This window comes from Lissotriton vulgaris, chromosome 9 (genome assembly GCF_964263255.1).
Source record: "Lissotriton vulgaris chromosome 9, aLisVul1.2, whole genome shotgun sequence".
In the NCBI taxonomy this organism is placed as follows: Eukaryota; Metazoa; Chordata; class Amphibia; order Caudata; family Salamandridae; genus Lissotriton; species Lissotriton vulgaris.
Window position 1 is genome coordinate 517454540 of NC_141697.1, and position 26012 is coordinate 517480551.

The following is a 26012-nucleotide window of genomic DNA, read 5'->3' on the forward strand; positions in this document are numbered from 1 at the left end:
TAATGTTTTACAGCTATTCTGTATCCAGAAGAGACATCGGGCAACTTGATATTCTAAACCTTCTGAAATCCGAGTTATCTTCTAATCAAGGTAAATGAAATCATGTATACTTATATTCCATTATAAAAAGTCGCATTACATTTGTTAATTTACTTCTAAGATAATTTGATTCAATATGTGCCATCTTTTATAAAGGCATATAGTAGCCATTAGATCTGATTCCTACATCCTACAATTAACATTTTCTTTCTAAACCCAATCTGGAACTGTTGTGCCCTCTGGAACTTACAAAACCCACAGTAGATCCCACAGCATGTTGGTATTGCTCAATCTCCATTGTGTTTTTTTCTTTAAAAACTCCACTATGTCAGTGTTCAATTATTTTAAAACCTAACTATAATGGTGACATTTTCTTTATTCTTTTTTAATGTAATCCATTAAGAATTTAACAGGCTGAAAATTGCATCATAATGTTTTTGAAAAAGAAAGCAGTAAATGACAGATAAACATTGTCATTTTAAGGGTATTATGATTCTTCCGCTTTGAGTGAGCGAAGCCATTCTAGTGTCCCTTGTTACGTACAGTTCGGGGGAGTGGGGGGTTTGGGGATAAGATGGTGTAGAGTAAGTTGAGCACGTACCGCTAGTGGCTGAATTGAACAATGTGAAACCAGAAAACCTGAGTTTTATCCAGACTGCCCCACTTTACCAAATTCTCTGATCCTGGGCAATTGTTTAGTTGACTTTTCCCTCCGCTTTCTTCATTGACACATATTAGAGCCTCTAAATACGTGACTTTAGGATGTCCGCTGTACATAACCTTCTCCTTTGTTTAATTTAATAAACTATAATGTTGTTCATGTATAATAGGAACCCAAGGAGTACACATAACTGAGTTGTCTCTTTAGTTCACTATCGGATGGTTGGGGGAGAGGGGGATTAATGTTTTTTAATTGTTTGGAAACTCACACTTTTTTAAATTAATACTTCTCAATGCAATGATCTAATCTGATGTACTATGGTGAGAAATTTCTGCATGCTAACTAAATACTTTTTGAATTTTGAACAGACTTTCTAATATTTTTACACTTTTGCTACAAGATGCCTTTAAAAATGAAGGTGTTGCTAAAGTTTAGTGGTGCGAGCTCCCTAGTTACTTCATATCTTTAACATCATTTAACCTTTAAATAAATGATTGCCTGTTTAATATATTTATATTGTTAGTGCTGAGTCACGTAAACAGCAGCCCATTGCTGCTGTTGGTCAAAGGGCTTCATGTTGAGGTCAGGAGGCCCAGAAGTGGCCCCTGCGCCGTACTTGGTTATCAATTGCCTAAACTGTACCAATCTCAGAACCTTGCAGTTTGTCCTTTTGATCAGGTATTGTACCACTCCAAAATGGGGATTCTTTGGTAGGTTTATTCTTCCTTTCTTAGTTCTTCAGGGCCCCATGCCATTTCTTAAAATACTAACTGGATAGCTAGTGAGTGCGGGGATCCTGGCTTATCCCTGTAACGTAAGTGTGTCCCCTCGGTGTCTTCAATGCCCATTCTACAGTCTCAAATGTGGGGTCTAATTGTATCATGCAACCATTCATTTACTGTAATCGGATAGGTTGCTGTATAGTATGAAACGGTATACGCTGCCCCAATCTCCCGTCAATTTGTGCTTTAAAGCATTTCACTGAGTCTATTCTGGAAGGACCATCTTGACTATGGCTACTCTACTCATTAAAGAAAAGGGTAGAGGGACCAGAATACAATGTTACTTTGCATTCTGTCTATTTGTGGCTGGGTCTTTGTATGCCAGGCAATATCCTGTCCAATGGTCACGTATATTCCCAGGTATGTAAACCCATCCATAGCAATTGTGATGCCCTGTACCCATCTGATATCCTGCTGTACCAAGCCCATCACATGTGTTTGGCTAGGTTATTTGTGAGAAAAGTAAGCACTGCAAATATAAGGATTTGGAGTCCCCTTGGACATGACCTCTCTGGGTCCTGCAGGAAAACAAGGCATTCTGTCTCCAATTCCTGCTGCCAATTCAAATTGTGGTTGGCGTCCGTGCGTCTATCCGCATACATTCTGCTACTAGTTCTGTGGTGTATGTGCTGTCTGTACTGCCAGGTATTCTGAAACTCTTCCAGAGCTAACAGGAGTAGCATTGATATAAAATGAAAGGTTGTGCGGTCAGTATGCTGGTTCCGTCGCCTAGGTTTCGTGAAGCAGAATAATGTGATGGTTATCAATGAATTCTTCCCACTGAAGGCTGGACCGATTCCAGGACATTCGTTTAACTGATACTCCTATCCTAACATTAGGCACAGTTAGAGTTTAAGACGAGGGCAATGCTGGAGAGAGAATCTGTGCATTTGCCATATGAGTTATCTGCCCTCTTTCACAATTCCAGGTACCATCTCCAACTGCACTCCTGTTCCAGTGGAGCTTTGAGATGTTTAGCTCATTCAAAGTGTAAAATAAAGAATGGCTATCATCAGTTTTATACTGATGGGCCCTGTGAATACGAAGCCCCCCAAAGAGCAAGATCTTTCTACTACACTCCCCTGCCTGGGCGCCATGCCAACTAGCACTGCTTGGCAACATTATTATTATGTTTCTTATATAGCGCCAGAATCGACCCCCGAAGGGGTATCTCCGCGCTTGCCTTGGGAACCCGTCCTGGTTTTTCCCTGTGAGATAGCCCCTACAGGGCATCCCCAAGGTGAAAGCCAGGCATCCCGCCGCGGGGGGGCGTTGTGGAGATTAAGCAAGCTTAATGCCCAGAGTTGCAGAGTGTGAACCCATGATTAGGTCAGGCACCGAAGCGAGAATTATCGAGTCCGTGGACATTTGAGCTCAACACCCTGCCGCGTCGGGAAGGGAAGTCACACCTCTAGCAGTTCTCACAGCCCTAAAGCAGGGTGCAATATACTGCAGATAAGGGCATATCTGCATGAGCAGATATGCCGCTACAATATTGGGTACCATTTCTTGATATTGTAAGGGTCAGTGAAGCCATTGAGAGTACATGGGCTGGGAACTATACTACTTGAGTACCATAGCATTGTGATAGCTTCACTGAATAAAGGATGAGTTTGGTAACAAACTACTCATTGTAGTAAACCCAGACTAATGCCAGTTTGGGATTTACTGTACGATGTACCCAGAGGGCACCTCAGAGATGCCCCCTGAATCCCTACCAACCCATAGTGTGGTCTCTGACCGGCGGTAGGCTGCCAGCCACCACCATACATGTGTCTGGACGCCTGGGTGGAGGTCCATTCTCTCTTATATCAGCAACAATGCCCATCTTGGTCGGAGGTGTTATGCCTCCTCTCCCAGGATGGGCCAGGGCATGAAGAAGGGAAGCTTCAAAGGCTTGCGTCCTTGGAAAATGCAACCTCTGGTTTATACCCCCACCTTGGGCAGGAAAACCGGTGGGAAAATTCAAACAGATAGGAGGCGCCCACCTCTGTGAAGCACACATTTCAGTCCCCGCCATATTGAAAATGGAACCCCTCCAATCAGGGCTAGGCATATGCAGAGGGTGTAGTTATCGTTCCTCCCACAGCTGTAAGGTGCCCATTGGCTCCAATTGCAACTCTCCTAAAAAGCCTCCTAAATGTAATATTTAGGTGGTTCCTCGGATCTATGATGACCTAAGAAGACACCATGCAGCATAAGCCAGGAGACAGCTGCCTTGGACCCAGCCCTACCGGCCTGCCTCCTGCTTCGACAAAACTTGTGACCTGTCTTGCAGCCCGACCTCCAAAACCCCTGAGAGGACTGTTGCCTTCAATAAAGACTCCAATCTCCTGAGGACAGCTGACTCCACAGTCTCTGGATCCAGGTGGCTCCACAAACACAGCCCACTCTGCACCCACTGCCCAAGGCAGAATGACTCACCTGTGCAGTGAAGTAATGCCCGGAGTTCCTGTCCTCGTCTAGCGTTGGCTGACCCCTCCTGCCCGCCACGACGGCGCCTGCAATGTGAATCCAGAGGCTTACCGCAACTGGCTCCGGTAAGAAGATTCTCCTGTCCAAAGGCACCCCTGCACCCAAAGCACCTGGTCCTTGGTGAGCTGAACCGACTATACCCCTATTGTCCCCTACATCCCAACTATCTTTTGCTGTTGGAGTTCTCCTCCTGCACCCTTCGGGCCATGCCTGTAGCCTCTTTGCCGTCAGGAAAATCCTCATTGAAAAGCATTGGCTACCCAACATCGAATTTGCGCCTGGCTGCCCCATGCCGCTGGTGGTGAATGCTTGGTGCTGCTTTTTGGGCCCCTCTGTGCTTTTGCTAACCCCCAACGCTTGGCCCCGGCAAACTATTTACTTAACTGCAAGCAGTGTGGCGCCATTCACCCCCTATCTCCATTGGAAAGCAAAGGGTAGAACTCAGATGTTTGCCTCAGCTCCCAGCCGTCACTGGCGGGGCAGTTTTGGTACTTACCCGACCCCTGGTCCTTGCTGACTTTTGGCTCCGAAGACCGAATCTGGAAGTTCAATACTCACCTGTTTAACCGCAGTATTGTTTTCCCCATTAAATAACATTGGACAGTGTGAAAAAATTTTAAGTGCCGATTTTTGAAAGTGAAAGTATTTTTAATTAAAAACGTACTTACCTTATTGCAAAGACCTGGGACTTATATTAAGTACAAACAAAGTATAATTTTATAAAATTGGTCTGGATCTCCTCCTTGGGTGGTGTGTCCTTTATTGATCATATGTGTGCAATAAACGTCTTGCACTTGTCACCTAAGGCTGCTCCCCCACACTACCACTAATGGAGAACTTGGGTTTTGCATTGAGCTCTGTACACTTTTTGGAACCCCTGTACTCTGTGCACAGTATTACCACTAACCCTGGGCATAGTTTAGGTAGTAGCGCTACGTAAAGTGCTCTTCGCACTACGCGAACTGCATAGTGCACTGTGCAAAAAGCTGTTCACACTGATTGCACAGTGTGGACAAGCATCCGGCACTATGCAATCAGTGCAAACCGCATCTTGCACAGTGCAAAGGGTCGTTTTCTGCCGCTCGAGTAGATTTCTACTCAAGCTGCAGCTTTCTCAACGTGGACTGGTAGTTTCTCATTGCGAGCGGTCGCGAGCATACGCGACCTTTCGCAATGAGAAACCTGACCTTCCTGCGTTGAGAATCTCGCCGGGAGATTTATATTCCAGGCTCGCTATCGGCAACTTTATGTTGCTTATCGCGAACGAGGTAAAAGTCTCGTCGGGATGTCATTTTGCTCGCTCGCTGTTGCCAACTTGACGTTGAGGACTGTGAGCAAGCAACAAATGACCGCTACGCATTTTTGCACTGTGCTACGTGCAATTCGCGTAGTGCGAAGTAGCGCAAACTACGCTAGCGTAGCGTAGTTCTTCGCCCAGGGTTAATTACCACCTAGTGATATCATATACAGAGCTAGCTTCCACAGTCCTCTTCTCCTTCTGAGGTCCACCCGATGACCAGCTCCCGAAGTTCTTCCTCCTTGCTGTCGCCTGGTAAGTCACACCGTAGGCGGTTGGCGCTGCAGCCTTCCGCGACTTTACTGCGTACATACGGTGTCCCTGACATGCCTCCTATTACTCCGATTTTTGGATTAGGAGTGAGAATCTCTACGGTACCTTCCGGTGTTTCCCGGCATCGAGGTGAGACCAGCTCAGATAAGGCAAAAATATCTCTCCCTTCATACCATTTTTGGTTCTCTGCCTCCCTCTGGTGCATGTCTCAGCCCCAAGGAGGTTTTAGTGAAGCCTTGACTGACTCCAAAACTGCGGCACCTTCCTCTGTGTCAGTGAGGCCCTCTGAAACCGTGATTGAACCCTTATCGGCTCCGGTGCGCGTCCCTTCATGGTTCCCACCTGTGACACCAGCGCATATCGCCTCTACTTTCTCTCCTACCAGATGCCGAGGTGACGCCTCTTCGACACCGGTCGACTTTAGGAACGGCTTTGGTTCAACAGTTCTCTTCGGACTACCTTCCTCTGCTTTCAGAGGAGCCCCCCTGCTATTTTCCCCTTGCGCCACAGCTATTTTGGTGATTGCATATTTGACATGTTTGAGGCATATGAGCTGTAGATCATATGCTGTACATAGATTGCCTTTTAGTGTTGGGTCTGGATATTTGCACTTTGTTTTTCTCCGAAGAAGTCTTTCCGGTCACGGGGTAGGTGGCTCCTCCTTTGAGTGATAGTGCGCATGGGCATCGACTTCATTGTTGGATTGTGTTTCTTTTTCTACCATCTGGTTCAGATATGAATTGTTGCGCTCTGGTACCGTTTCTTCAGGCCCCTTCGCGCAGTCCACTACCCTCGACGGTATTGTTTATCGATCGCGTTACCCATTCTCCGTGTATCGTTCACATACGAAAACCTTTGGTCTGAACATTCGAGGAAGACCGTTGGGCCTACCTGTGCCGGGATCTGTAGCAGTCGATGGAATGGACTCCATTCAACTTCTGTCCAGGGTTTCGCGCTAAGTTTCCGCGCATCGACTTGCACGAAGTGTGCAACTTTTGCCTATCACCAGAACACGGCCAGAAGGACTGCGACGCATGTCGTTCGTTACGATAGAAGAAAACGCTCCGCGACTGTCTGGCTCGAATTCACGAAATGTACCAGCAAAGTGGCTCCGCACCGGATCTCCTCAGAGACGAGTACAAACACAGAGTCACAAGCGCATGAAGCCGAAATGAAGGAGGAACACATCTCCATGTCTGAAGCCAACTCCGATGCCAAAGACCTCACACCGGGACAAAGGATCGTGAGTAAAGAGACCTCCTTCCCCTGTCATCTCCACCATAAAAAGGCTTCAGTTCCCTCTGCCTTCGGGTCAAGGTCGGCACCGATAAAAGGTATAGAGTGCCACTTCTGTACTGAAACTTTCTACACCAAAACTGGTGTTTAAAGAAAGTACTTCAAAAATAGAGCTCCGGGCCGGTGTCCATCTTCGGATCCGAAACAAAAGGAGATTGTGATTAATCCAGCAACTGGACTAATTCTTGGCAAACTTCCTGAGAAAATGAAAATGGGGTTACAAGAGGACTACCACATTCCTCTAAAAAGGAAAAATGTGGGTACTAATCCTTCTCCACCTCCTTCAACCATTGATCCAAATTTACTCATTACACCTACACATTCTCCTTCACCAACATCACCTGACCCACAGGATCCATGGGTTGGGTATATAGATGACTACAAACCACAGGATACTGACCCATGGAATAATTATAATTAGGGCTCCCGGTTTTATGGTATTTATTTTTTTGCCATTTCCGTCTGTATTTATCCATATTTAATTTTCGAGCATTTTTTCTGTATTTATCCACATTTATTGTTGCCACAAGCAAAAGACGGAGCTACAGCTAGTATTTTTCCACATTTATTTAAATTGACAATGCACACATCCGCTCACTTAAACTAGTGATTTGTTGTGGCTTTAGCAGTGCTTTAAATGGTCCGGTACTGAGTAATTTGAAAAGGAGAGTACCTGTGCTTCTCATTTCTGTTATAAGACACATTAGGATAGAGTACAAGCACTTATCAGGAGCAAACATGTGCCAGCGCTTCTGTATTTCCATCTAAAGCCCTGGGGTGGAGGTTGGTTGAGATGCGTGGAATACTGGGCGCATGCCGTGAGCTCGAGTTGCTGGGATCTACAGGCTGTGGAATTACACGTCATTATGTCAAGAACATGCAAAATGGTATCATAGAAAGGGGGGGTGAGCAGCCGAAGGCGCCAGGTGAGAGTGATACTTCATGCAGGCGTGCTAAAGGTATGAACATGACTTTGCGGCAGTTAACATGGGGAGTTATTTACGGTAACCATGTTTCTGCTCATTTATTTTATTCCTCATTTTAGCATTCTCCTCTGCTTCTCTACCACCAGCCTTGTGCTATCAGTTGGCTAAGACTGGAATTAGCCATGCAGTGTGTATGTAAAGATTCTGGAGTGTGCATTGAAATATGGGAGTGTACATTTAAATGTTGTGAAGAATCGCTGTATTTTTTCTATGCGTTCCAAAGCCCAAATATTGTTCTCTTCATATAGAGAATAGAAAAAGACAGTACTGGTTTCTGAGCAGCTGAAGCCCTTTGAGCCCAATGGGCTTTGCGCGCATGGTATTAACCATTGTGCAACATACAGGTCCCATGTTCAATCTCTGTGCGGTCTCGGTTTTAAACCTTTCCTAAGCTCGGCACATTATCTCATTTGCAGTGCTATGAATCCGTAAGAATCTGGCAGCAAGCACTACACAAAACACTGTAGTTTGCGGTTTTAACTTCCTTTTATTGTTCCAATGTCCAGGTCGAAGGAGTTAGCTGAAAATCGGGTTGGTTCCCGAGTAGCGCTATAGGGCATATGGGTAGAATCCATGCGCTATGTAATTATTTATTATTTGCAACACTGTTGCCCTTAATCAGATCTTCAGCAGAGGTGTGTAGCAGAGGTGTGTGTGAGTATGTGTGTGTCTGTGTGTGTCACCACCAGTCTGTGCTTGTTCTGAAAAGCTGGTGATTTCTGTTGCCTTTCACTCTCTAAATCCAACAATAGAAAGTTGAGTAAAAACCCGGTCAGAGTGACCCGTTTCCTTTTTTTATTAATTAAAATTATTTTATCCGGGACCTTCTGTTGATGAGGAGTTCGAATGAAGAACAGGTTACAAATCCTTGTTATAAAATGTTCAGCCCAGAGTTGCAACTAGAGTCAAATTTCAGGGGGTGGGAAGGGAGGGCTGAATCTTTAAGCAATAGTCTGAGTGGAGCTGCAGGGGCTCTTAGAAGGGGCGAAAGAACAGCAAGGCCCATTAACATGCAAATGTTCTTTTAAAGAGCTGTGAAGTGATCGGGTGCGGCTGTGTGTGTGCCCGGGGAAGCTGTCTCATTCTGGGCTGCCACACGACAAGGCGGGGGGGACGGGGGAAGGAGATAGCTCTGGATTCGAGCAGGGCAGCAAAGCAATTCTCTAGTACTGACATCTATCACGCGCCCGTACAGCCAGAATAATACCCAAATCCATCTGACGAGCAGCTTAGTGATTGTTATCAAACACTGTGATCACAGAGTTGTCTGGGGACGTGTCTCCTTCATTTGTATATTTACTCCAGTTCCGTTCCTGGAGACATATGTGAGCAAGTGATGCTCAGTGCGCTAGTGGACCGGACGAAATGAACGCCCTGCCTGCCAGGGAATGCATGTCTAGTCTAAGGCAAGGGAGTAGGAGAGTCTAAACTTCTGGGAGGGCACGGGAAGCTCTGAGAACGTTCCATGGCCACGGTCATTTGGATTGTGTGGGTGGGGGTGGTGGGCAGGGGAACCAATTATGTGGCTGTTTTTACTAAATTATGCAGCAACTTCTCCGCCGGGTGTTAGGAAAACCTACAAGCTGGTCCACACAGACGCATACAAACGATTAGCACAACACAGTAAGCCAGCACTTGTCAAGACTTGCTGTGCTCAGTCTGACGTGAAATACAGTCACCATCAGATGACCCATCATAGATTGCAAATGTAGCACGTGAAATCTCTGAACTGTAGATGTAAGAACATGAAAAAAAAACAGCTGGCGAAAGTTAACAAAATGGTAAAGCTTCAAGCCAGAAGCCCTGCAGATCACGACATTCAAATGTGTGCTGTTTCAGGGAGTGGGTTAACTGCGTGTGTGCCCGGGGAAGATGTCTCATCCTGGGCGGCCACACACGACAAGGAGGGGGCGGGGTGGGAGTGCGAGATAGCTCTAGATTCGAGCAGGGCAGCGAAGCAATTCTCTAGTATTTACCCGTTTTTACATTACATATAAATACAGACAAAGGAAAAAAAAATTCCATCTGTATTTATATGTAAAAATCCGTTTAAACGGAAAACCGGGAGCCCTAATTATAATGCTGACCCTCCGCCAGATAATGATCCCGACCTATATCCATCCAGACACTCTCCTCCAGACGATAATATTGGATATATTGAGCTTGTTAACAGAGCTGCACAATATCCTGGAGTAGAGCTTCATAAAGAAACTTTATGGTTTAAATCTCTTTATTGAAATTTTCCAACATACACGAATATAACCATGCAGGTTTAACTGTCATACCATCAATATTGCGTAACATGGCTGAAAATGGCCAATCAAGGTCCGCAAAACATAACACGGGCTGCGCCAGTGTGTTAGTATATTTTGTATTGCAGAGCCTAGAGCAATTGCCATCTGGCAGCGTGGAATTTCTGTATTAAAGTGTTTATCCACTTCATCTATCACCGGTTTCCAATAAGGCTGGATATATTCGCACTCCCATAATAGGTGTATCAAAGTGCCTACGTGGTCACAGCCCCGCCAACATGTCGCCTCCCGAGTAGGGTCTAATGAGTGAAGAAGCTATGGGGTATAATACCAGTAGGTAGCTACCTTTGTGAGGGTCTCAGTTCGCTCCATGTGGTATGCTGAATGGTGGGCCCTATAGTAAATCCCTTCCCACTCTGTGGCCGAGTGTTCTGCCTTGTTCCCTCTCCCAGCGCGCCCGGCCGGAATAGTAAGTGTGAGCATTTCTGGCCTGCAACGATTTGTACAAATCTGAGATTAGCTTTTTATCTGATGTGCGAGTGATAAGCCACCGTTCATAGGTGGAAAGGAGTCTATCGGCCTCAGAGTGAACCTGATCGTGAAGTGCCCAATGCCGTTCCTGCAGATAGCGGAGTCTCTCTGTTTCAGGCAGCCCATATTCCTGTTTAAATTGGTGGAACGGAATAACTCCATCCGCGTCATACATATGGGACAAAAATCGGCATCCAGAGGGTCGTCATCTTGCGAAAGCAACCGAGTCCATACCCGGAGTGAAGTCGGGGTTGTCTATCAAAGGGGTGAGCGGAGACGGGAAGGTGGTGAGGTCGGCCTGATATTAGTATGATCCCACACTTGAGTGACTCTTGTGATATGTGAGGCATATAAATTAAGGGGGTCTATGGCGCTTGCGGAGGAACGGGATTCCTTGCAAAGGTCTGGCCACTACTGCCTGGTCTTGAAACAACCAGTGCTTCTCCGACTCCACTCAACCAGGTGACACAGTTGGGCGGCTTGGAAGTAGAGCCGGAGGTCAGGGATCCCGAGACCACTCCCCTCCAGAGGGAGCGTCGCTAGCATCTGTTTCAGTCATGGCTTCCGACGGTTCCAGATGAACCGTGCAAGATCGAATTGTGTCTGCTGTATCCAACCTGGAGGCGGTCGGAGAGGGATAGTACGGAACAAATCGAGGGTCCGGGGTAAAATGGTCATTTTGACCGCTGCTATTTTGCCTATCCACGAGAGGATAATGTTTCCACTGATCAAGCTCTCTGCAAATCTTCCGTCGCAGGTGTGCGTAGTTGGTGAAACCTATGTTCAGGAGAGAGAAAGCCAATTTAATCCCCAGATATGGGATCGTATCAGTCACCCATTCACCTTAAACCCTGCCACCCGTGCAAAGATTTCTAGGTCTGCTAGGCATGCTGGCAGCGCACGACTGGGATTGGATAATGGTATCAAACACGTTATCGGTGTAGAGACTGATCGTATGAGTATAGCCGCCGGATTTTAACATGTGATCGCTGGGTTATGCTGTATCCTCTGGGCCAGAGGCTCCATATAGAATGCAAAAAGAAGGGGCGACAGAGGGCACCTCTGTCTTGTGCCTCTCTCCATGGGGAATCGGGAGGACGTATGTCCGTTAACACGGACGGTAGCTGTCGGAAACTTATAACAGATCAAGATGTACATGCCAAATTTCTCCCCTATCTCCACACGCTCCAGAACCTGCTCTAAATAGGGCCAGTGGACTCTATCGAAAGCCTTTTCGGTGTCGACAGCGAGCATCATATATTCTCCCTGTGATCGCATGGCTTTCTCGATAATGTGTAGAGCACGTTTCGTGTTATCAGAGGTTTGGCGCTCTGGGATGAAGCCTGCTTTATCTGGATCAATAAGACCCGGCATATGGGGGGTGCAAGACGGGCATCTAGTATCCCCGTATACAATTTGAGATCTATATTAAGAAGAGAGATGGAGCTATACGCTCCGCACATGGTCTTGTTTTTCCCTGGTTTGGGGATCACCACTATGGAGGCCTCTAGGAGGTCTTCTGGGATCGCTCCGCGGTCGGGAAAGGAGTTAAAAAGCGGAGTAAGGAGAGGGGAAATCAGGGCACAGAATGTTTTGGAAAAAATAGCAGAGAAGCCATCCGGCCCGGGGGCTTTTGCAAGTTTGAGGCGTGCAATGGCGGCAATGACCTCATCTGTTTCAATGTTTGTCGAGATAGTCGGCCTGAGCTTGAGTCAGAGCTGGCAAGTCGACGGAGTCAAGGAAGGTGGCTCCATCTGAGCTCTCTAGTGGGGAGCTGGTGTAAAGGCTGGCAATAAAATTCGCGAAACTCCTCGCCGATGTCTCCATCCTCAGACACGTCTACCATACCCTCGCCGAATCTCCCTTGATTCCCTATTTGTCTAGTGTTGCGTAGTTTGTGGGCGAGAAGGCACCTACATCTATCTCCCCCTGTATAGTAGTCATGTCACCGTCTCAATGCTGCAAATTCTTCCCTATCCTGGTTAAGCGCTGCGAGTTATTGGCACACTGCTTTAAGCTGACACCACACCCGAGGGGTCCTGTCCTTTGGTGCATCTGTTCCAGCTCTTTAGTTTGTTGGGTGAATTCTTCCCATTTGCGCCTACGCTCTACATTTTCTGCTGCTGAAATGGCTATCAATTCCCCCAGAATGACCGCCTTTAGTGCTGCCCATTGTGTTGCAAGAGTTGTGTCCGTGTTAGCATTGTGGGAGAGGTAGTCGGTGATGGAGCACTGTATACTTTTTTAACTTTTTCCTTGCGGTGCAGTAGAGTGTCCCGGAGACGCCTCGACCCCTGTTGTCTGCACATGTACGGTTGTGGATGCCAAAAGGTAGTCTAGCCTAGCGTAGATTTTATTCGTGCTGGAGTAATAAGAGTATTCTCGACTTTGGGGGTGAAAGCTACGGCACAAGTCTCTCAGACCCATTTCATGCAGATTGGCCAGTCTCTCTGTGGAGAGTGCGCCTGTTTGATGTGTGCGTTAACAAGATCTTTCCATAGTGTTATCGAAAACTAGATTCAAGTCTCCCCCCAGGAGGACGTTGCGATCGGTCGTGGCTGTTGCTTCAGTGAGGGCGGAGTGCAAGAATTGTTCTTGGCCATCATTCGGGGCGTATAGGGAGCCAATGGTGGATGTTAAGTTACCTATGGCAAATCTGTGTCAATAGTCTACCCCTAATTTCGGCCTCCTTATGTAAGACCTCCCCTTTAAACTGCTAAGCCACCAAGATAGCCACCCCAGCTGATTTAGTTTGGCCTGAGGAAATAAATTGGGTTGCGAATTTTCGTGACCGAAGGCGATGAGTCCCTGGTTAAGAGGCACATCTCCTGCAGAAGACATATGTCTACTTGGGTGTGTTCTAGACTTGACAGAACCGCTTTGCGCTTCACTGGGTTATTTAGGCCCCTCACATTTAAGGTAAGTATTTTAAGCGTGTTGGAAGGCATTCACAGTGACAGAAAAGCAGAAGGCATAGGTAAAGTGCCTGTTCTGGTACTACAGGAGCGTGGAGCAGCCGTTTGTATCTGAAAGAGGCACGTTAGTGATAGATTCCTTACCTTAGAATAACCCCAGGCGTCAGACTGGATCCGGAAAGTTTTACGTAGCAGTACCCTTGCGCGTCGGTAGGCGTCGTCTGCGGCTCCGCGTCCGTCGTCGGCGTCGTGGGCGCCGTGATGACGTAGTCGGAGTACTTAGACGCCGCCTCCGCGTGCTGACGTCAGTTCTTCTTCTTTTTTCCGCGCCAGCCAGTGCAGATCTGGAAAGAGCAGTTCCCTAGTCACTTTTTGACTAACTTTTGGTGATCTTTTGATCCAATTCGAAGTCTGTACGACTCAGACGGTGCCTGTAGGGATTCCCGGATTTAAGCATTGCGACGAGTGCGACCGTACCATGTCGGTCACGGATCCCCACCGCCTGTGCCTGACTTGTTTGGGCGTCGACCATGACGACGAGGCCTGCCCCGACTGTCGGGCCCTTTCGAGGAAGGCCAGGCGGGAGCGGTCCCGCAGGCGACTCTAACTCCGGCAGTCGGCCCCGCGCCGTGTGAGGTCCCGATCCCGGTCCCACGGGAGGTCGAGGCACAGGTCGCGGGGATGGAGCCGTCACAGCTCCGGGAGTCGGCATCACTCCTCCGGGTCCAAGTCGTCAGGTAAGAAGCATAAGAAGTCGAAGAGACATCATCGCTCTTCTGACTCCCCCCGACGCTCGCATGATGTGGCCGGGGGTTCGGGTGACACCGCCTACGCGGCTCCTCGGGAGTTGCGGGTGCCGCGTTCGGCCCCATACCCCCCGGTCTGAACGCGACGCCAGAGGAGATTGAGCGTTTCCTCATGGCCATGAGGTCCCTTTCTCCTCCGACGGGTTCCGCGGTGCCTTCGGGCCCAGCGAACCCGTCTGGGGGCCCTAGTGGGTCGGGGGCTTTGGCCCCGCCGCCGCCGACGCCTTCGGGCCCGGTGCCGCAGGGCCCCATGATCCCGACACCGCCGGTGCCCTCGGGCCCGGCGCCGCAGGGTACAGCGGCCCCGGCGTCGTCGGCACCTTCGGGCCCGACGCCGCTGGACCTTCCTCGGGCGATGGATCGTCACTGGTGGACCTTGCGACCCCCCCCGGCGTCGGTCCGTGTGGTGTCCCCTCCGGCGCCGTCCTCGGGCGGCGCCGTCCCCGATGCCTCCTTTCATTCGGTTCAGATGTCGGGACGACTCCTATCGGCGCCGATCCCGACGCCGTTTGGAGATTTTAGTTTCTATGAACCGACCTCATTCAATTACGAGGGATGAGGAGGATTGGGAGGGGTCTGAAGACCCTCTGTCCAGAGAGTGCCAGTCTAACATGGACTGGACAGGAGACCTTGGGGAGGCCAGTGGCCTGGACACCTCTCCAGACACTGGATTTGTCTCTCCTCCTACCGTGGCTTCGGAGGAGGGAGCTACATATGGTGTGGTGTTGATGAGGGCTGCCAAGGCCTTGGGCCTTGAGCTCCCCGTCGCGGCCGTGAGGACTAACCTCCTCACTGAGGTCCTTAAGCCGCAGTCATGCTCCATGGAGCCTCTGCTGCCGTTTAATGAGGCCTTGACGGACGTTCTTTTGGGCACTTGGTCCAGGCCCGCTACAGGTTCGCCTGTAGATAGGAACGTGGCCAGACGCCACCGCCCGGCCCCGGGCGACCCATGTTTCCTGTCTTCCCACCCCACCCCTGAGAGTCTGGTCATCCAGGCCTCTAACTCCCAGACCGCCTTCCCGACGGCCCCGCCGGACAGGGAGTCCAAGAGGTACGAGAACTATGGTAAGAAGATCTTCTCGTCCCTTAGCTTGGGGCTGCGGTCTTCCAACACCGCATGCCTCTTGGGCCGTTACACCCACTCTCTGTGGGAAACGGTGGCGGAAGTGCTGCCAGAGTGTCCGTTGGAGGTACGGGCCAAACTCGGCCAAGCCCTTGTGGAGGGCCGGGACGCAGCCAAGTATTCAATCAGGTGTGGACTGGATACTACTGACTCGCTGGGCAGAGCGATGGCTACGACGGTGGCGGTACGACGCCACGCCTGGCTGAGATCCGCCAATTTTTCGGCATACGTCAAAACACCCTCATGGACATGCAATTCGATGGCCGTCGCCTCTTTGGCGACAAGGCAGACCACGTGCTTGAGCGCTTTAAGGACTCCAGGGCTACGGCCAAGTCCTTGGGCCTCTCGGCCCCGCGCCAGCAAATGGGTTCCTTTTGCTCCTTTAGTGGCCAAGGAAGGGGCGTCCCCACACGTGCCGCCAGACACTCGCCGCAAACTGTCGTCCAGCGCGGCGGCCGTGGGAACCGCCGTGGAGGCGGTCGGGGGAACAAGCGGAGTCAGTCCACATCTGCCCCCGCGGCATCCGCCTCTAAACCCTCCTAGTCCGTGCTTTTCGGCCCATGTGACGCCAGTGGGAGGCAGGGTTCGCCATCACCACTCTCACTGGCTCACAGTCACTTCGGACAGGTGGGTGCTGCAGATCGTCCGAAGGGGCTACTCCCTCCCCTTCGAGACGACCCCTCAAGCCATGCCACCGCAACTCCACCGCGTATCGGGGGATCATTTGCGGCTCCTGCAGGAGGAAGTTTCGGCCCTCTTGGCCAAGGGGGCCATCGAGCGCGTTCCTGGGCCAGAAGTAGGTCGTGGTTGCTACTCCCACTACTTCCTGGTACCCAAGAAGGGCAAAGGGGGCCAACGCCCTATCTTGGATCTGAGGAACGTTAACGGCTTCCTCCGGAAGGAGAAGTTCAAAATGCTAACACTGGCTCAGGTCTTGGCTGCCCTAGACCCAGGAGACTGGATGGTAGCGTTGGACTTGCAGGACGCGTATTTCCACATCCCCGTCCTGCCGGCCCACCGGCGTTACCTGCGGTTCACGGTAGGCCTCGAGCACTTTCAGTTTGCTGTGCTCCCCTTCGGCCTTACCAGCGCCCCACGGGTGTTCACGAAAGGGATGGCGGTGGTCGCAGCTCATCTGCGCAGGTTAGGGGTCTCGGTCTTCCCCTACTTAGTCGACTGGTTGTTGAAGGCGGGCTCGCCCCAGACAGTCGTCAGCCACCTCCAGACTACGGCGGATCTCCTGCACCAGCTGGGGTTTTCCATCAATGTGCCGAAGTCACACCTGTGTCCCTCTCAGAAGCTCCTCTTCATCGGAGCGGTTCTCGACTCGGTGCAGTTTCGGGTTTATCCGCCCGAATAGCGGGTTCGGGATATTCAGGCCCTGATTCCGATCTTCGGGCCGTTATCCCGAGTTTCGGTCAGGCTGACGCTGCGGCTTCTGGGGCTGATGGCCTCCTGCATCCTTCTGGTGCATCCCGCACGGTGGCGGATGCGGGCTCTGTAGTGGGACCTGAAGTTTCAGTGGGCCCAGCACCGGGGCAACCTGTCCGACCATGTCCTGATCTTGGAGGGCACTGAGAGACAGCTGCAGTGGTGGCTCACGGACCGTGATTGGGTCAACGGCAGATCCCTCTCTCTTCCCCAACCGGAGCACGTAGTTGTGACGGACGCGTCCCTCCAGGACTGGGGAGGCCACTTGGGAGAGGCGGAGATCAGAGGACTCTGGTCTCCGGCGGAGTCCCGGCTCCATATCAATCTGTTGGAGCTGCGGGCGATTCGTGTGGCACTGAAAGCATTCCTCCCGTCTGTCCGAGGGAGTGCAGTGCAGGTGTTCACGGACAACACCACCGCCATGTGGTACTGCAACAAACAGGGCGGAGTGGGGTCGTGGACCCTTTGCCAGGAGGCTCTGCGTCTCTGGCAATGGCTGGAACATCAGGGTGTGACTCTGGTGGTTCAACACCTGGCAGGTTCTCTGAACGCCAGGGCAGACGAACTCCGCCGTCGGTGCTCGATGGACCACGAATGGCGTCTGAACTCGGACGTGGCGCAAGGCCTCTTTCTGCAATGGGGAGAGCCTTGGTTAGATCTATTCGCCACCGAAGAGAACGCGCAATGTCATCAGTTCTGCACGTTGGAATTTCCAAGGCGGCACTCGCTCGGAGACGCTTTTCGCCGCGAGTGGAGCCTGTAGTACGCCTTTCCGCCTATACCACTTCTGCCCAGAGTGCTGAAGAAGATCAAGCGCGACCGGGCACAAGTCATCCTTGTGGCTCCGGACTGGGCACGAAGGTACTGGTATCCCGAGCTACTCAGTATGTCAGTCGATCCCCCGGTTCGTCTGCCTCTTCAGGAGGACCTTCTGTCGCAGCAGCAGGGGACGGTCCTTTACCCGAACCTGTCCAGTCTCCACCTCCATGCTTGGAGATTGAGCGGCGACAGTTGAGGCCATTTGACTTGCCTTCTGAAGTTTGCAACATCATTCTGGCAGCCAGGCGTCCCTCCACAAAGTCGGTATACGCCTGCAGGTGGAACAGATTTGTGGCATGGTGCACAGCAAAGGCTGTGGATCCCCTCAATGCCCCTCTCTCTGAGGTTCTCCTCTTTCTTCTTTCTCTTGCCCAGCAGGGCTCTGCTCTGGGCACTGTCAAGGGCTATCTTTCAGCTCTTTCAGCCTTTCTGAGGCTGCCTGACCAACCTTCTTTGTTCAAGTCCCCTATCGTTAATCGATTCCTGAAGGGCATCACTCATACCTTTCCTCCTGTTCCCTTCGTGATGCCTCAGTGGGACTTGAACCTGGTTCTAACGTTTCTGATGTGCGCTCCCTTTGAGCCACTTCACAACTGTCCTCTTCGCCTTCTTTCCTCTGAAGACTGCCTTCCTGGTAGCCATCACCTCTGCCAGGAGAGTGAGTGAGCTCCAGGCTCTCTCTTGTAAGCCTCCTTTCCTTTGTCTATCCGGACAAGGTTGTTTTAAGGACTAGGCCCTCCTTCTTGCCTAAGGTGGTCACGGCCTTCCACATTGGGCAATCCATCACATTGCCCACCTTCTTTCCGCCTCCGCACCCCTCGAGAGAGGAGAGGCTCCACCGTCTGGACCCAAAACGTGCGCTCTCATTTTATCTGAATCTCACACAACAGTTCCGGGTGGATGATCAACTCTTTGTTGGGTACGCGGGCGCTAAGAAAGGGAAAGCGGTGCACAAACGGACCATCTCTCGGTGGATTATCTTGTACATCCAGGCGTGTTACTCCTTGGCTAAGAAGGAACCCCCCGTTGGGCTGAGGGCTCATTCCACTTAGCCACGGCCACTATTACTGCCTTGGGCCGAGGTGTGCCCTTGCAGGACATTTGCCAGGCAGCTACGTGGGCCTCGCTGCACACGTTTGCAAGACACTACTGCCTGGACAGTCAAGTCCGGAGGGACGGCTACTTTGGCCGTTCCGTCCTCCAGGACTTTCTGGTGTGATATTGGTTCGCAGACCCACCACCACGGGGATGGTATTGCTGGGGTATCTATTCTAAGGTAAGGAATCTATCACTAACGTGTCTCTTTCAGATGCACAAGTTACTACTTTTGTAACGATATATCTGTAAGAGACATTAGTTAGTGATAGATTCCTTACCGACCCACCCATCCTCCCCGTTCTGCGAACCGATATCTAGGGTTAAGGTCCTCCCCTTTCAGGGCCCTAGTTTCTTGGCACCAGTGTTGGTTTTTGTCATGGTTCTGCGCTTCTGGCGCGGAAAAGCTGTGGCTAAGAACTGACGTCAGCACGCGGAGGCGGCGTCTAAGTACTCCGACGACGTCATCGCGGCGCCCACGACGCCGACGACGGACGCGAAGCTGCAGACGACGCCTACCGACGCGCAAGGGTACTGCTACGCAAAACTTTCCGGATCCAGTCTGACGCCTGGGGTTATTCTAAGGTAAGGAATCTATCACTAACTAATGTCTCTTACAGATATATCGTTACACAAGTAGTAACTTGTGCTTTAGAGCGCCATAGTTGTATGGGTCTATGCTATCCCTAAAAGGAGAGTGGACAAGGAACACTGGAACCTCCCCCCAGAAAAAACCCAAAAAGGATACCGATTGAAAAAAGAGAACAGTAACGTAATGTCAGTCATCCGTAGGTGTTTGAAAAGGAGTCAAGTTGGGGTAATCAACGAGGAATCAAATAGGCCCCCCTCCCACGAACAGCCCATGGCATGAAACAACTCCATCAACCAGCCAATTGGAGCTACAGAGTTCAACCGGGCTGGGATTTGGCCAGTTCCGCGGAGACCGTCTCAAGAGCTGACTGCTGGCCCTTTGTTATTTCGGCAGGAGAAAGCTTCTTGGGGCGACGTCTTCGGCCCTGTTTGCGCCATCGTGGCTTAGTCATCCACGTTGACTTTATAGCCCTCCATGCCTCTTTCCTCCGCGGGGGTTCTACAACTAGCAGCCGACAAGCCTCTCACAAGGAGCGCAACTGGTACAGCTTATTGTCCATGCAGAACATCAGGCGGAATGGATGGCCCCAGCTATAAGAGATACTGCGTTGCTGAAGATGTGTTGTGATGGGATACGTTTTTGCAGAGTGAGTGCTGACCAGTCCCGGTACAAAACCGGTGTCTGGCCGCGAAACTTCAGTGGGTGCCTTTGGCGCACTTTTTGAAGGATATCTTCTTTGGTGCGGTAGTCCTGAACGCAGACCAGGATGTCTGACAGTGGAGCTGACTGGGCCCGTGGTGGGCCCACTCTGTGCGCTCGGTCTAGATGTAGTTCCCCCTCGAGAGGTCTACCCAGGATGTGATTGAAGAGCTCCCTTGTGAACCTGAAAGGTCACTCGTGTCGTTGTCTGTCTTCACACCTCTAATCCGGATATTGTGATGCTGGGAGCTGTTCTCTAGGTTACTGAAGATCTACCTGCTGATCATGAATCCTGAGGACCTCCTGCTGCAGTGCCGCTAGCTCCTTATCTCTCCCGTCGCTCTTGTCTACCAGCTCGGCGACCCTTTCGCTGATACCGTACACGTCCCTACGGGCATCATTAATCTCTGCAGTGAATTCACGTTTCAGTGTTTGGATATCATCCCTCAGTGCAACAAACATGGATTCCAGAAAAGCCTTTGTGATCGGTTCCGCGCCGTCGTCCCGCTCGGGTTTGGGGCGGGCAGCTTCCGTTGTCATGTCCCTAGCCAGTTGATCAGCCCGTGCTTTCGCAAACAAGTCCTTCGGAGTCCTGTCTTTGCCCCTCCCCACCCCCCCTTAAGGAGGACATTTTGTGCTACGAACCAGGTCCTGGAGAAGCCCCTTTCGAGGTGGGACGGCCCAAGCCCCCCAGTTGTACCGCCCTTCAGCACATGTGGTAATGCTTAGTAGCTGGGCGCTCCCCTTCTCACTGCCACAGGGTGCCCGGGCCCCGATGGAGCCCTTTCCGAGGTCCCGTATCCACTACCTCCGGGGATGCCTAACTCTGCGGTGTCTGGCCTCTCCTCCGCACACGGCGCTGTCTAACTTCGTGGCACAGAGGGACGCCGGGTTAGGGTAATGCAGTGACTGTATGGCCGAAAGTGGGAAACTCTACACCTCCTCCCGTTGGCCGCTTTAAAGAGATTCAGCGCCCCGGCTCCGTGCTATCGGGGGCGCTCCAGTCTGTGGGTGGCCTACAACTCTCAGCGGTCATCTCCCTCGCCGCTCCTCCCCGCTGCGTGGACGCACTTTAAAGTTGGCACTTGCCTGAGTTAGTCCATTGTTGCCACTTCTCCGTCTGATGGGCCGTGAGGCTGGCCTTCCCTCAGATGGGGCCCCACAACTGCAGACTCTGTCACGTTAGGGCCCCGCTGGACCCCTAGGGCCCTTGACAAGCTCCGGGTCCGCCCATGTCGCTCTGGGTCGCTCCCCGGTGGCTGGCGGGTGGTGCTCCTCTTGTATCCCCGCCGGGGTCCACGAGGTCTGGACACCGTGGTGGGCTCGCTGGATTGGGCCGCTCTCCGACCCCACTCAGTGACTCACCCGGCAGGGAGGCCCCGACCGGGCCGTAGGGTTTCCAACGAGTCTCAGCCTCGCCTCCCTGCTCTCCAAAATGCCTGCCGCCTCCTTTCGCGCAGTGCTTGCAGCAGGACTCTGTCTCCCCACTCCCGACAGAGTAGTGAGTTCTGATGTCAGGCGTACCGCAGCCCGGGTCCCAGGGAGTATGCTTAGTCCGGGCCCTCCTCTACCTCTCAGGTCTCCGGTATCCCTACTCCGGTGGTCGGTAGCCGCCCGATCCCACGTCCTCTCGTTGTCCTGTGTTTGGCCGTGGGCAATTTCACCAGCTGCTCCCTCGGCAGCGCCATAGCGGGAGGGCACCGGTACAACCACCGGGCCTTCAACCGTTCTTGTGTGTGGCTAGGCCCTGCAGGGACTATCACAAGATGGCGGGCGAGAGCAGCCCGTCCCCTTCCCCCTCCTCAGCAGGACCTCCGCTGATGTGCCACTCCGGCACAGCCGTCCGCCGCGGTGGTACGGAACCACCAACGCCGGCCGCTGCTCCGGTCAGATCTCCCAGGGCTCATCGCTCCGCCGTCCGGGCAACACTCTGCACCGCTGAGTATCCCAGGGCCTCACTTTACGGTCTCGCGGGACGGTGGCTTCTTCAGCTGCTCACCCCGCGCCACCAGAACTGCGCTCTCCTGAGTTCCTCCACGTAGCAGAAAAGGTTCCCTGCGAGCCCCGGGGCCAGAACAGCCCCGGTGCTCAAGCTAGCCGCAGCTAAAACTGCCAAAAGCTGGTGCTTTAGCGGGCCATCGGCGGGAGCGACAGATCAACAAGTCTGCTCATACCGCCATGACGGCCACTCCCCCATAAAGAAACTTTAGAAGAGTATTTTTAACGTTTGACACACTAAGTTCATCTCAAAGGTCTACACAGACATTACCAATGTTAAAAGGTGTGATTAAACATACTGGTGACATCTTTAAGGACCATGTAAGAGCGAGAATCATTATGCCCAGGGTAGAGAAAGTACAAATCGGCACCTAATGACCCTGTATATATCAAAGGTCCGTTACCTTTGGTAGTTTCCAACGATTGTAAGAAAGCTAATACGGAAACAGGGGAAGCTCCTCCTCCTGATAGTCAAAATTTATTGACGCTTCGGACAAAAGGGTAGTGTCACAAGCAGCTAATCATTGGTGCATTGCAAATGCTCAAGCACTATTGCCAAGGTATGACAGAGCTCATTATGATGAGCTTGAAAAGCTCATTGAATTTCTTCCTGATGAACATAAGTCTAGAGGTAGTGCCCTGATTCAAGAGGAAAAATGAATAACTAATACCTCTATCAAGTGTGTTCTAGATCAGGCAGACAAAGCTGCTCGGGCAGTAAACACTAGCGTACTGCTACGTAGACATGCTTGGTTAAGAATTTCAGGATTCAGCCTGAAGTACAAGCCTCTATTCTTAACCAACCCTTTAACAAAGAACACCTCTTTGGTCCAGCTGTCGCTACATCACTGGAAAAGATGAAAAAAGGATACAGACGTTACTAAGTCCATGGAAGCCTTACAATCGCCTTCTATCAGAGTATCTTTTCGTCACTCATTTTACAGGGGTGGCTCCAAAAATGTGTCTACAGACAATCCCTCCTCCTCTTACAAGGGAAACAATCAGTCTCCCTCTTCAAGAAGTTATTTTAAAGGTGAATATAGAGGTAACATCGGCAAGGTAAGAGACCGAGGTAACTCAACAATCCCTTCCAATGCAAACACCAAACAGTGACTTCCTTTCTATGCCCCCGACCATTCCACTCCTGTCGGGGTAGGTCTTTCCCAATTTCTACCCATTTGGAATATGATTATATCGGCCAAATGGGTTCTACAAACTATCCAATCTGGTTATTGCCTGGAACTTACAAGCACTCCACTGAACATTCCTCCAAGGTCACACCTCGTGTCACAAGAACATCTCACCCTTCTAAAGAAAGAGGATCTCGCTTTGTTGCAGAAAGGTGCAATAGAACCAGTCCCTTACCAGGTCAGGGAGCACGGGTGTAATCCCTCTACTTTCTGATTCCCAAAAAGGACTCTCTCAGGCCTATATTAGACCTCAAAAAACTAAATTTATAAATTCAGTCAGACCATTTTCATATGGTAACAAGGGCTGCCCCTTCTTCAGCAAGGCGACTTCCTCTCCACTCTGGATTTAAAGGACGCTTACTTTCATATTCCAATACACCATGTGCACCGCAAATACCTCAGGTTTGTGGTAGCAGGTCTGCACTATCAATTCAAAGTACTCCCATTCGGAGTAACAACCGCACCCAGGTTTTTCACAAAATGCTTGGCAGTAGTCTCAGCCCATCTAAGAAGGCTCATAAAGGCCAGCTCGGGCAACAGCTGTCTACGCCACACCAAAAACTGCAATTGCTCCACAAGCTTGGATTCACAGTACATCTGTCCATATCCCATCTCCATCCATCCACGTCTCAAGCATATCTAGGAGCTACTATAAACACACACAAAGCTCTAGCATACCCAACTCCAACCAGAGTTCGGATAAACCCTAATGTCTGTTTCAGCCTCAACACTCCTTACCAGCTCGAGTGTTCATGCAGTTACTGGGAATGATGGCGTCTTGCATTTTTATAGTCCCCTACGCAAGACTTCAAGTGTGTCCTCTACAGGAATGCTTAGCACGTCAGTGGAATCAAGCTCACGGTCCGTTATCAGATCTAGTGTTGGTAGACTGCCGCACCCATCGCTCTCTGCAGTGGTGGAACACACAAAACATTTTAAAAGGGCGGCCCTTCAGCGACCCGGTTCCACAGATAGTACTGAGAACAGACTCATCACTGACAGGTTGGGGAGCGCATCTCCAAACCCATACAATTCAGGGCATTTGGAGCTTGCAGCAGAAACTTCATATAAATCTAGAGCCGCTAGCGATGTTTCTGACGCTGAAAGCATTTCAAGTTCAGTTAGTACGCAAGACTATCCTAATTCGTACAGACATGACAGCCATGTATTACATACAAAAACAGGGAGTGTCACGCTCTCTCCAGCTGTCACAGCTAGCACAGACCATCTGGAAATGGGCCATACATCACGAAATATATATCCTAGCAGAACACCTTCCAGGAGTAAACAATCAGATGGCAGATTTGCTCAGTCGTCAGACACGGCAAATACACGAATGGGAAATACACCCTCAAGTACTCCTCCCATTCTTCCAAATGTGGGGATTCCCACACATAGACCTGTTTGCCACACATCTAAACGCAAAATGCCTAAACTTCACGCCCAGGTATCCACGCCCATTGTCCAAAGGCAATGCACTGTGGATGAATTGGTCAGGGATATTTTCTTACACATTTCTGCCTCTCACTCATTCCATTAGTGGTTTGGAAACTTAAACAAGCGTCCCTAACACTAATCCTAGTAGCTCCCACATCAGCTTGTCAACCTTGGTTCACAACCCTATTGGAACTCTCAATAGTTCCTCACCAAAAACTACGTCTTATACCCAATCTCCTCACACAGAGCCATGGAGACGTAAGACATCCAGACCCCAGTGAACTCAATCTGGCGATCTGGCTTCTGAAGTCTTCGAGTTTGGCTTCTGAAGTCTTAGAGTTTGGCTATCTTAATCTACCGCCCGACTGCATGAATATTATTATCAGAGGCTAGACGTCCTACCACAATAGCCTGCTATGCAGCAAAGTGGTAGCGGTTTGTGATATACTGCAATAACCACATCAACCCGCTTGATGCTACTGTACAAAACATTGTTATTTGTTACAGCTCCAATGCTCCAATTTAGTGTACATGTCCATACGCTTGCATTTGGCTGCAATAACTGCATACCTCCAGAATCGACAACATCTATCTCTTTTTAGAGTGCCTGTCATGAAAGCTTTTATGGAGGGACTCAAAGAGACATTCCCCCTGAGAGGTCCACCTTCTCCAGTGTGGAATCTTAACATTTTTCTCACAAGGCTATTGGGTCCACCCTTTGAGCCATTGCACAAATGTGTACTGTAATTTCTCACATGGAAAGTCGCTTTCTTTGTTGCTATCGCATCACTCAGAAGAGTGGATGAGCTTCACTCTAACTATAGAAGAAACTTTTTTACAAATGCACCAAAATAAAGTGGTTCTTCTGACTAATCCTAATTTCCTTCCTAAAGTCATTTCTGCTTTTCATATCAATCAATCCGTTGAGTTGCCTGTGTTCTTCTCTCAACCAGATTCAGTGGCAGAACGTGCCCTACACATATTAGATGTGAAGAGCATTGATTTGTTACATAGAAAGGACAAAACCTTTCCGTAACACAAATCAACTTTTTGTTGCTTTTGCTACACCACATAAAGGCAATCCCAAATCAAAATCGGATATTGCAAGGTGGGTAGCAAAACAAACACTAATAGTTCCCCCTAGAGCACACTATTCACGCAAACTAGGGGCTTCTATGGCATTCTTAGGAAATATACTCATAGATGACATATGCAAAGCTGCAACATGTTCTACACCTCAGACATTCACAAAACACTGTTGTGTAGATGTGTTAGCAAGACCACAAGCTAAAGTGGGGCAGGCAGTTTTACGTAC

General features: G+C 50.4%; 1 protein-coding gene across 1 annotated transcript in view; it reads left to right on the forward strand.

Annotated features, from left to right (window-relative positions):
- Positions 1–26012, forward strand: part of ARID4A (AT-rich interaction domain 4A) — a 418019-nt gene that overhangs the window by 75559 nt on the left and 316448 nt on the right. The window contains 1 exon segment of the mRNA XM_086937984.1: positions 14–90. Coding sequence (XP_086794110.1) covers positions 14–90 — 77 coding nt within the window.